This window comes from Sapajus apella, unplaced genomic scaffold, assembly GCF_009761245.1.
Source record: "Sapajus apella isolate SASKATOON/1434 unplaced genomic scaffold, GSC_monkey_1.0 scaffold170, whole genome shotgun sequence".
Classification (NCBI taxonomy): Eukaryota; Metazoa; Chordata; class Mammalia; order Primates; family Cebidae; genus Sapajus; species Sapajus apella.
In genome coordinates this window covers 49484-61486 of record NW_022437110.1, presented here as the reverse complement: position 1 = coordinate 61486, position 12003 = coordinate 49484, and the positions used below count along the sequence as shown (strand labels likewise).

Genomic DNA, 12003 nt, shown 5'->3' with positions numbered 1-12003 from the left:
GTGAGTGTGCAGGGCTGTGAGTGTGCAGGGGTGAGTGCCTGACACCTCCAGCAGGAGATACGGCAGGACTGTATCAGGGCTGCTCAGCGTTCCCAGGGGTGAGAGGCCCCGTGCATCCTAAGCTGCGTGAGATGTCTGTGCGCTGACTGCATTCTCAGTTTCTTGTCCACCTCTTCACTAGCAAGAGTCCTCCCTGCACATGGTCAGGTGTCCGTGGTGCCCAGGGCTTTGTCCTCCCCTGGGGATGAGGGTCAGGTGCCATGGCGTCCTGGGCAGGTGCTTCCTTTCTGCACAAGTGTTGGGTGACCATGATGCCCTGGCAGTGCCTTCCCTGGGGTGCCTCTTTTCTGCCCTGTGGGAAGAGCAGGGGAGGTTTAGTTGGTCTCGGCACATCATTCTCTCAGGATGAGCTGTGCGGCCAGTGCTCCAGAGTGAAAGTGTCTCCCCCACCCTCACCTCCATTCCATCAAAGCCGGACACTTGGTGTGGCGGCAGCAAGGTGGGTGTTTGCGGTTCTCTTGGGCTGGGGGTTGGGGTGGACGGGGAGAGGACAGATGTTGGTCAAAGGGGATGTAGTTTCTGCTGGATGGGAGGAGTCGGTCCTTTCCATCATGGCAACTGTAGTTAATAATAACGTCTGTTTCAAAACTGCTATGAGATGAGATTTTAAATGTTCTCACCACAAAGAAACGATGTGTGTGAGGTGATGGATATGCCACTTACCTGTTTTAATCCCCCCACCATATGGACAGTAATCATAACTTCACATTGCACCCCAGGAACTGAATCCCCCCACATTATAGACAGGAATCGTAACTTCACATTTCACCCCAGAATTTAACACCCCACAATATGGACAGGAATCATAACTTCACATTGCACCCCAGAATTTAATCCCCCCACAATATGGACAGAAATCATAACTTCACATTGCACCCCAGAATTTAATCCTCCTACAATATAGACAGGAACCGTAACTTCACATTACACCCCAGAATTTAATCTCCCCACAATATGGACAAGAACCATAACTTCACATTGCACCCCAGGAATCTGCACACTTTTTTTTTGTCAATTAAAAATAGAGACAAGGAGAGATGGGAGAGCAGTAGACACTCACGGAACTGTGGGCTCTTGCCTCCAGGTAAAATAAACTGCAAAAACGATTCCCAGGCAGCGTTCCCTCTTTCATAGGCCTTGGTTACAGGAAGCCAGATTTAGGAAATCTGTCTGGATGACATGCACACGAATGGGCACGTACAGGAGAAACCACGGCAATGTAATTACAATAGTCAGGGAAAAGTAGCCGGAAGAAGCTGCAGTGTACTCTTGTAACACCAAATTCACTCGGTTTTAAAAAAATGTTTGGTGGGGGCGAGGGTAGGGACAGCAGGAGGTGGGGGGATAGAGGAGGGATAGCATTGAGAGAAATACCTAATGTAGATGGCAGGGTGATGGATGCAGCAAACCACCATGGCACACATACACCTATGTAACAAACCTGCATGTTCTGCACATGTACCCCAGAACTTAAAGTATAAAAAAAAGGCCATAAAAAATGAAAGTATAATATTGGCTGATAAAACATTGGCTAGTCTTTTCCTTGCCCCCATTCGTGTGAGGTTAATAAAGCATATATGTATTCTGTATTAAAAAAATGTTCACCGTGTAGGTGATTGAAAAGAAAATGTATTCTCTTTTTAAGGTAAAAATTTGGACCCTTATCACGCATACGCCCCATGTGCTCTTCAAATCAACATCATTATATATATATACATATATATACATGTATACATATATACATATATGTGTGTATACACGTGTATACATCACCTACATAAATATTTTTACACACACATATATGAATACATGTGTATATATACATGTGTGTATATACACACATGTACATATATGTATACATGTATATATGTGTATATATATACATCTGTGTGTATATATACACACATATACACACATATATATGTGTACATATATATGTGTGTGTATATATATATATACACACACACACATATATGTACACATATATATGCATACACACACATATACGTGTGTGTGTGTGTGTATAGATAGATAGATAGATAGACAGATAGATAGATATACAGTTTTGCTAATCTGAACCAGCACAGGCTGAGGCTGTCAAAAGGGACAGGTTTTGGTTGTTGGGTTTCTGGGGTGAAGCTGCATTCTTCAGAGTGTAGCTCTTGGCTGCCATCTTGGCCATTATTAAGCACTGTGAACTTTACCCTCAAGCCGTGACAATATCTGTCCCCTGAATGCTTCCTCCAACACACTGTTACTCCTGTGACATGTGTTAAGTGCTCCGATAATGCTGAAAACAGCTCATGATGTGAAAAGGTAGGAACAGCTCTGAAGTAAAAGGCTGATGGCCAACTCCCTTCACAGTGGCGCCCAGTACCCATTTCTGCACACTGTTGCCTGTGCACTTGCACACACACTCACACACACACACAGCATGCGTATGGGTGACGAGGGGCTTGTTGCGTGTGAGTGGGAAACGCATATGCACATCTGCATCCATATCATGCCCAGGTATCTGCAAATTGCTTTTCCTGGTGAGAATATTCCTTGGAGTTTGTTCAACGCACGTGTCTGTGTGAATGATTGAAGGCATTTCTTTCTTTTTTTTTTTTTGAGACAGAGTCTCCCTCTTTTACCAGGCTGGAGTACAGTGGCGCAATCTTGGCTCACGGCAGCCTCCGCCTCCTGGGTTCAAGAGATTCTTCTCCCTCAGCCTCCCAAGTAGCTGGGACTACAGGCATCTGTCACCACACCTGGCTAATTTTTGTATTTTTAGTAGAGATGGGGTTTCAACATATTAGCCAGGCTGGTCTCGAACTCCTGACTTTGTGATCCGCCCACTTCAGCCTCCCAAAGTGCTGGATTATAGGCGTGAGCCACAGCACCTGGCCTGATTGAAGGTATTTGTAACCCATTTTAAAGATGGCTACATAGGACCGGACAGACGTTGTGCTGATGTCAGTTTGACCACATCCATTGTTTCCATCCTTTGGGCTGTCTTGTGTATTTTACTTTTTGTATAACATGGTGACATTGAGAATTGGTACCCAAAACCTTCTGTTTGGTTTACATTAAATGTGTAGGTTAATTTGTGTACCTTCAGAGTGTGAAGTTTTTCTACTGAGGAAAACGGGGTCGTTCATATTTATTCGGGTTTTCTTCTCTTCGCACGCTTTCTAGTTTATACATAATAATAATGCACTCTTATGATCTCTCAGTATATGTAAAGCACCTGTCAAAGAACATGGTGTGGGTCCTTTATTTAAATCTTTACAACACCCTGTGAGGTAAGAGTGGCATCTTTGTGAATGATTTGAGATGCTGGCTCTTAGGGGCTCTGTCCTCGCCCACCAGCGAGGGGACTAATCAGGGCAGAATGTGGATCAGACTTTTGGGACCAATGCCCGTTTTCCCAATCACTGCACAATATAGCCTTGCATGGCACAAGGGCCTTGGTGTCTAGGTTGTTTGTTGTTCCCGTGAATGGGTTTTCTCTTTAAATGACAGTGCTATGAATGAAACAGCCTCACACAAGTAACATAAGCACAAAGTCTCACTATTAAAATGCAAATACAAAATAGGAAAATAGGAACTTACTTTCAACAGCTCAGCTGCAGCCGATCCTACCTTCCTGTATCCTGCTGGCCATGTAGGCGTATTTTCTGCTAAGTAACCAGCCCAACTGCAGGGCCTTTCGGGGGTCTCACCAAGGCCAGGTGCAAATCATCAGTCTTACAGTCATCAACAAACAATGCTGATGAGAAAACTACACAGAAAAGACCTTGAAATCCAGAGCTATGCAGCAACATGACTCATTAGTACATTCCACTTCTTGACTGGGTGAGGGAAGGGCAGGTACGTCATTTGTCACTTACTTGATAGGTACAGCTGTTTAAGGAGAACTTCTTGGGCCAGTTCCAAGCCTGCTATAACAAAAACTCACAGCGTGGTGTTGGAGGGAAATGTTTAGCAGTAAATGTCCACATCCAGACAGAAGAAAGGTCTCAAGTCAATAAACTAAGCTTCCACCTTAAGAAACTAAGAAAATAGCAAATTAAACTTACTGTAAGCAATAGAAAGGAAATAATAAATATCAGAGTAGAAGTCAGTGAAATGTAACACAAAAAAAGTACAAAAAAGTCAATGAAACCAAAACCAGTTTTTTGAGAAAATCAATGAAACTAAACTTTAGGCATAATGATTAGAAAAAGAGAAGACACAGATGATCAAATAGGGACTTGAGAGGTGCCATCACTACAGATTCTACAGATGTTAAACTTCCGAGAGGGGTATATTGTTTAAAAAATTTTTTGACAATAAATTGAACAACTTACATAAAATAGATAAATTGATTGAAAGGCAGTGGAAAACTCACTGGAAAAGAAACAGAAAATTAAATTTTTAGTTAAAAACTTTCCCACAGTCTGTGTTCAGTGGCTCATGCCTGTAATCCCAGCACCATAGGAGGATGAGGCATGAGGATTACTTGAGGTCAGGAGTTCAAGACCAGCCTGGACAACATAGCAATACCTCAAAAATAAGACAAAGCAATATAAAAAGCAGCTGGATGTGGTGGTGCATGCCTGTAGTCCCAGCTACTCCGAAGGCTGAGGGAGGAGGATTGCTTGAGCCCAGGAGGTTGGGGCTGCTGTGAGCTATGATCACACCACTGTATTCCAGCCTGGGCAACAGAGTGAGACTCTGTCTCTTAAAAAAAAAAAACCTGCAAACCACAGAACAAGCAAACAAAAAAAAACTTTCCCACGAAGAAAACTCTAGGCCAATGGCATCACTATGAAATCATGCAAATCTTTAAGGAAGAAATAATGCCAATTTTATGTAAATTCTTTCAGAAAAATGAAGAGGAGGAAATATCTTCCCAACTAATTCTATGAGTCCAGCATGCCCTGATTCCAAAACTAAGCAAAGATATATGAAAAAACACCCTACAGACTGATCTTTCTTGTAAACAAAGATGTGACAATTCTTAACAAATTTTGAGAAAATTGAATCCAACACCAATATGTAACAATAACAACACATGATGACCCAATGGGGTTTGTCTCAAGAATGCAAAATTGATTTGATATTAAAAAATAAATGAATGTAATTAATTCATATGTTATTAATGTAATTAATTCACATGTTAAGATGTGTAATCATCTTATTAGAAAGCATTTAATAAATTTTAGCATGCATGTCTGACTAAAAAACTCTCAGAAAAGTAGGTATAGGAGCAAACTTCCTCAGTGTGATAAAGGGCGTTTATAAAAACCCTACAGATAACATCTGACACCATAGTAAAAGACCAAACTCCAAGGTCAGGAAACAGGCAAGAATGTCTGTTTTCACCACTTTGGTTTAACATAGAGGTTCTACCCTGTGTAATAGAGAAAGAAAAAAATAAATTTATCCTCATTGGAAAAGAAGAAAATCTGTCTCTATATATAGACCACATGACCATTTGTATGGAAAATCCTATGGAATCTAAAAAGTGCTGCTAAAATTGAGAGAAAATTGAGCACATGTGCAGGATATAAGATGAATTCAATTTCCTTGCTATTTCAAGAACTTCCTTTAGCCAGTCCTTAAGAATACATCTGGTAGCAAATATTCTTTTAGTTTTTGTTTACTTGAGAACATATCCATTTTCTCCTCATTCTTGAAGGATAGTTTCATTGGGTATCGAATTCACAATCAACAATTCTTGAATATTGAAAAATATTTGAGAAAGACTCTAGAATATGAATTGGCATCCCTGATAGTTAATGCATCATTTCTCTCTTGCTGCTCAGTGCTGTCACCTGGGCAGGGCATAGAATAGATGTGTTCAGTTTACATGTGTGGCCACACAACATGTATTCAAGCAGGTGGACCAGGTGGGTGCTGACGGGGAGGCCAAGTAGAGTGGTCTGGTGAGTGCTTGTCTAAGCAGGGACTTGCCAGATCACAGCCAAATGCAGGGATAGTGGAGTCACAGAGGGGGAGGATGGTTTGGAGAGAGGGGCTCAAATTGACATAGGGGAGGAAAAGGTATATATATTTGTTCCTATATATAAAGGTGATAAGTTTATTGTAGGAAGTTTATAAATTATAATAATAAAATGATAGCCATTGAACTCTACATTATCCAATAGCATGTGCCGCTTACAATATTGAGCAGAATGACCAGACCCCCCACATGGCTGGGTTCTCATCTCATGGCTGGGGGTCCAGATGGGGCATGGCCATGGCAGAGGTGTCTGGCAGAAATCTCCTTAAATCAGCCATGGCCAGTTATAAATTCCAGACTGATGAGCTATGATACACTCAGCCCCTACTCAAATCACTCTGCTCTTCCTGACTGTCACCCAATCCAATGCCTCCCAACCTGGTCCCTTGTTACCAATAGTGTGGAGTGTAAGAAACCACCATATGCAAAGCAAAGTCCTTAAATACCTTGAAAATAAGAATAAATAAAAACATGAATGAAACTTCCAATTTAAAATATTACTTAACAAATAAATGTCAAAGGATCTTAAGTTTTATTGCAAAGCCAACACATTTTAAATTACTGATTTGAAGCCATAGTGTATTAGTCTTTTTTCACACTGCTGTAAAGACACTAGTTGAGACTGGGAAATTTATAAAGAAAAGATGTTTGAGCGACTCACAGTCCCAAATGGCCAGGGAGGCCTCAGGAAACTTACAATCATGGCAGAAGGTGAAGGGGAAGCAAGGCACATCTTACATGGCAGCAGGTGAGAGAGAGAGTACAGGGGAACCTGCCACTTTAAACCATCAGATCTCATGATAACTCCTTCACTATCATGAGAACAGCATGAGAGAAACCACCTCCTGATCCAGTCACTCCCACCTCAACCCGCCCTCAACACATGGGAATTACAATTCCGGATGTGCTGTGGGTGGGGACACAGAGCCAAACCATATCACACGGGAACCTAAAGGAAGACTAAAGCAGGAAAACTGCCCACACCAGTAATCCTTTGTAAATTGGTAATCCCAATCTGCAAAATAAAACTATGCAATTTTACTAAGATAATGGAATCTTCTCTATAGACTGACTTTCCTCACCCTCACCATGAAATCCAAGTGACCATTTCCCATTTGTTTGAAGTCCTCAGTTAGTATTGAGACTTCCGAAGGTCAGAAATCCCTTTGCTCAGGCTGCTTGGTCTGGACGAGACATTATTAGCTAATAGACATACAGCAGCTTTTGTGTGAAAGATGTTATAAGATATTTAAGGTATTTGATTATGACTACTAAGGACTCATTGTACTATTGGAACACAGGTACTTATATGCCCTGGAAAAATTTCCATCTTGGAAGAGTATTATTTTGGGGAAAAGTGATTAGAAAACTGTTGTGGACTAGCTGCAGCACAACCTGTGGGTGTTCTAAGCCCCAGGGGTGATGAGGGAATTAAGGAAAAAAAGGCAGAGACACAGAAATAAAAATCATTAGCATGGAACCAGGGGTTCTTCACAAGATGAGGACTGTGAAGACCCTGAGCTCTCGGCCCCACACATATTTATTGCAATACACACAGAGTTCAATCATATCGCTCGAGGTGGGTCGATCATGGGGTGAGTACAATGGAACAGTTTACATCATCTATATTTAGTAGAGGGTATGTGGTTATTCTAAAAAACTAAACTAGTATTGCATAAACAATAGATAATTATTGAGGTGCAGCTGCAGGAGTGTGGGAATAGGTAAGAGCCAGCAAGTTCTAACCACGTGATGTACCTCAAAGGAGAGCCCAGTCACCCATGGAACAGGTGGGAGACCAGAAAATGCCAGTCTCATCTCAACCAGCCCAGAGGCCTCCTGCAAGACCCTTTATGAGCCTGTGAGCAGGCCCCCTCCTCCAGGCGGGAGACAGAGATCCTTTACGAGCCTGTGAGCAGGCCCCCTCCTCCAGGCGGGAGACAGAGACCCTTTAGGAGCCTGTGAGCAGGCCCCCTCCTCCAGGCCACAAGACCCTTACTGAGGTTCAGGCAGCAGGAGGTTGAGCAATGGACCAGGTGTTCCTGTCTTCGATGCCCACATGTTCCTGGGCTGTCAGCACTTTACAAGCTTTCTCACCAACCCAGCACTGTTTTACAAAGTATAAGTTGCACTCTTTGTTTAGCTAATACAATGCACACACTTCTATAAACTAAAAATCTTAACTAAGGCTAACTTATTAAACAAAAGCAGATTAACTCTTAAGTAGATATGGTGTAGACCTGCTCTCTATTATTTTGGCCTGCAGAAAACATATTGTTAATCTTTGTTTATAGTCTTTGTCTTCGAAATTTGAGATCATTGGCAGTTTTCCTCCAATTGTAATGATAATCAGCCAATTTAAGGAGGTTTTCAGTTGCAGAATTTCTATAGAGGTATCCTCTCCTGAAATCTCAGCATTCACTACTTAAAACCCATGTGTGGATGGAGAATGACATCAGCAAGATGGATGACTAGAGAAGCCTGATGTTCTTCCCCACCCTCCCCACAAGAAAGGACCAAGGCAAAGAAGAAACAGCGCAGGTTTGACTGGAGTATAGAAGGGAGTGATTCTTAGTCGGTAATCCCAACTGATCAGATGGAGTGCTGCAGAGGAGTGGGAATGCACCATGCACCTGTGGTGATCAGAGGCTCAGCGTGGAGGCACCTGGCCTTTGCAGCCTTGTCTTCCCCCTGATTGGATTGGCCTGGACACAGGAGGCACTTCCCATGTAGGGAAAAGCTAAGCAGATTCCCAACAGCACCCACTGCCACTGCAAACATCTACAGCCCTTACAACAGGAGAATTCCACAGTCTTTGCAAGCCCTCAGCCAAGTTTAGGAGTTGCTGGGAATTATCCCAGATCAGGAGCACAAGGCGTGTATTCCCCCCGCCTTCTCCCCTCCTCCCTCCCCCAGCCCCATTCACACCTGTGAGCTAAGCTGCTGCAACCCAGCGCCATCTTGAGACCAGAGCCACCTCTGGAGTGCATCCTGCCCTGAGGCCAGTAGCCACTGCCCGTCTCCAGCACTGGGGCTCCATCTCCATGATGTCCATATGTGGGGGGCTGAATGCCACAACCCTGGCAGTGCAGAGCCTAGGCCAAGGATTGGCAGTGACTCTGGCCCTGCACAGCAAAAAACCCAACCCCTGCTGCTGCACATCCAGCTGGAGGAAGAGCCTGCCAGTCCTGTCCAGGGTGAACCACCACTGATTTGGCCAAGCTGACGAGTGCCCTCCCCTGAGCAGGAGAGGCCCCTGACCACTGAGCACCTGATACTAACTCCAGGCTGGCAGAGTGGATATGTGCCCACACTTGGGGCCTGAGAAACAGCCCTGTGGCACCCACTCCAATTCCCACAGATACAGTGTTGACCTGCCCATGTTGCACCTGCAATTGGGCCTGAGAAACAGCATCATGGGTCACCCCTGGCAGATACTTATACAGGCCAACAAGCAGCTGTGCACCCATGAGCCAGACCTGAGAAGTAACCCTGTGCCCCCTCAGCCCCCCAGTGGACCCAAATCCAGGCCAGCTGAGGAAGCCATGTGACTGTGTCCTGGGTCTGAGAAAAAGCCCATGGGGTGCCCCCAGGAGACATATGCCCAGGACAGTTGAGCAGCCATGCACTTGTGTCCTGAACCTGAGAAACAGCCCCTGTGGATTGCCCTCAGAAGCCACAGCCCCATGCCAGCCAAAGAGATCTTTGTTTGTGTCCTGGGCCTGAGAAACAGCCCCATGTCCCCAACCCCAGTGAGCCTGGCACCAAGTTGGTCGATCCACCATGTGGATGCATGTGCCCCTGACCTCAGAAACAGCCTGGTGAGTTCACTTCTAGCAAAGTTGCACTACCACTGCCACAAACCTCTCAGCCTAGGCCACTGAGACTCTTGCAAATGTGGACTGCAGCTGAAGAAATGACACTACTGCATCAACCTAGAACTGAAGCTAACACACGCCACCAGACTGACACCCTAAGACCCATCTATAATGATAAATCTTTTCCTACAAAACCTACTTCATTAAATTGTAAGAGATGACTGGTCCACCAGTTGTGTAGAAATCAATGTGGAAACACATCAAACATGAAAAGTCAAGGAAACATGACACTGGAAAAAGACAACAGTAATTCTTCAGTAGCAGACCCCAATCATAGGGAAATATACGGAATGTCAGAAAAAGAATTCAAAATGATAAAGAAACTCAGGGAGATACAATTGTGTACAGATAGAAAATTCAATGAAATTGGGAAAACGATTTATGATTTGAATGAGAAATTTAACAGAGATATGTATCATAAAAAGAATCCTAGGCTCTATAAATAAAGAATCAGTGTTTGAAGAGTGAAAAAAAAAAAAAAAAAAAAGAAACAAAAGAAATTCTAGAGTTGAAAAATTCAAAGAAAGAAATTTAAAGTACAACTGAGACCTTCAAGATTAGACTAGGCCAAGAAAAAGAGAGTTCCTAAAGTTGAAGACAGAACTTTTGAAATAATTCAGGCAGATGAATAAAAAGAAACACAAAAGAGTAAGAAAGAATGAAGAAAATTTCCAGGATTTATGGGACACAATTAAGTGAACAAACATTTGCATTATGGGTATTCCAAAAGAGAAGGGAAATGGTGTAGAAAACACATTTGATGAAACAATAGCTGAAGACTTCCCAAGTCTTGGGAGAGAGAAGGGCATCCAGATCCAGGAGGCTCAAAGAACCCAAAATGGAACCTTTTTGAGGCACTGTTGGAAGTCAAATTGTCAAAAGTCAAAGACAAAGAATTCCAAAAACAGCAAGAGAAAAGCATTAAGTCACATATAAGGGAATCTCCATTAGACTAAGAACAGATTTCAAAAATATGAAAAAGTGTTTTCTATGATATCTGTTGCTGAGCAAAAAAAAAAAAAAAAAAAAAAAAAAAACAAAGCAGGAAGTTCCATTTCTGCTTAACTCTGCACCTGCTCCTGGTACAAACCCTGTGCTGGTAGTACTAAATCCTCTCTGGTGTCCTGAGCATCCCTGCAGGGAGGTTTGTGCCTGGGCTCACACTGACTTTCCCTGACTGTGTCTCTTGCACAGTAATACACGGCTGTGTCCTCGAGGGTCACAGAGTTCAGCTGCAGGGAGAACTGGTTCTTGGATGTGTCTGGGTTGATGGTTATTCGACTTTGCAGAGATGTTACATAGTTATAATACCACTTGGACCTGTAGTATGTCCTTCCCAGCCACTCAAGGCCTCTCCCTGGTGACTGCCTGATCCAGTTCCAAGTAGCACTGTTGCTAGAGACACTGTCCCCAGAGATGGCACAGGTGAGTGAGAGGGTCTGTGAGGGCCTCACCAGTCCTGGACCTGACTCCTGCAGCTGCACCTGTGACAAGACACCTGGAGATGAAAGGAAACAGAAAGTTAAACACCCCTCACTCTGTGAATGCTGCTGCGAACACTGCACCTTCCTGACACTGACCCCATGGGAGCACAGAGAGGAAGACGAGGAAGGAGGCAGACATTGTCTGGAGAGCTGTTGACTGCCCTGGTCAGCCAGAATTCAGCAGGCTCTGCAGTTCTGCGTGGGGAAGGCTGCATTTAAACAGGAAGCCACACCCTGGCATTTGCCTGTGTGCATCACTTGCTGATGTAAGGCCCTGGGAGGAAGAGGTTCACTGAAGTGCAGGGGCCCTCAGGTCTGTGACTGGGTTTCCACAAAGCCATTTCTTAAGCAGGTTGGACCCAAAGAGCAGCTCAGAGGCAGGGCTCTTGGGTGTAATGACTCTGGAATTCCAGCATTTGGCATCTTACATCAACCAAAGTCTACATACTCTTGTTAACGGATTAGAGCCCCTGCATTTATTTGCCCATTCATTCACTCATTCATGCAACAAACCCTGAGGGCCAATGATACTTAGCCCCATCCCCAGGCATGAGGAGGCATCCCTAAGACAGATGGGCCTTCCCTGTGC

The 12003-nt window shown here is 43.8% G+C and overlaps 1 gene segment (V, D, J or C); it reads right to left on the bottom strand.

The window, feature by feature from the left end:
* LOC116542580 overlaps positions 1 to 11614 on the bottom strand; it is a 57874-nt gene extending 46260 nt beyond the window's left edge. Inside the window, 3 exon segments of the C gene segment in view lie at positions 1564 to 1575; positions 11115 to 11428; positions 11511 to 11614. Coding sequence covers positions 1564 to 1575; positions 11115 to 11428; positions 11511 to 11553 — 369 coding nt within the window.
* Between the last annotated feature and the right edge of the window lie 389 nt (positions 11615 to 12003).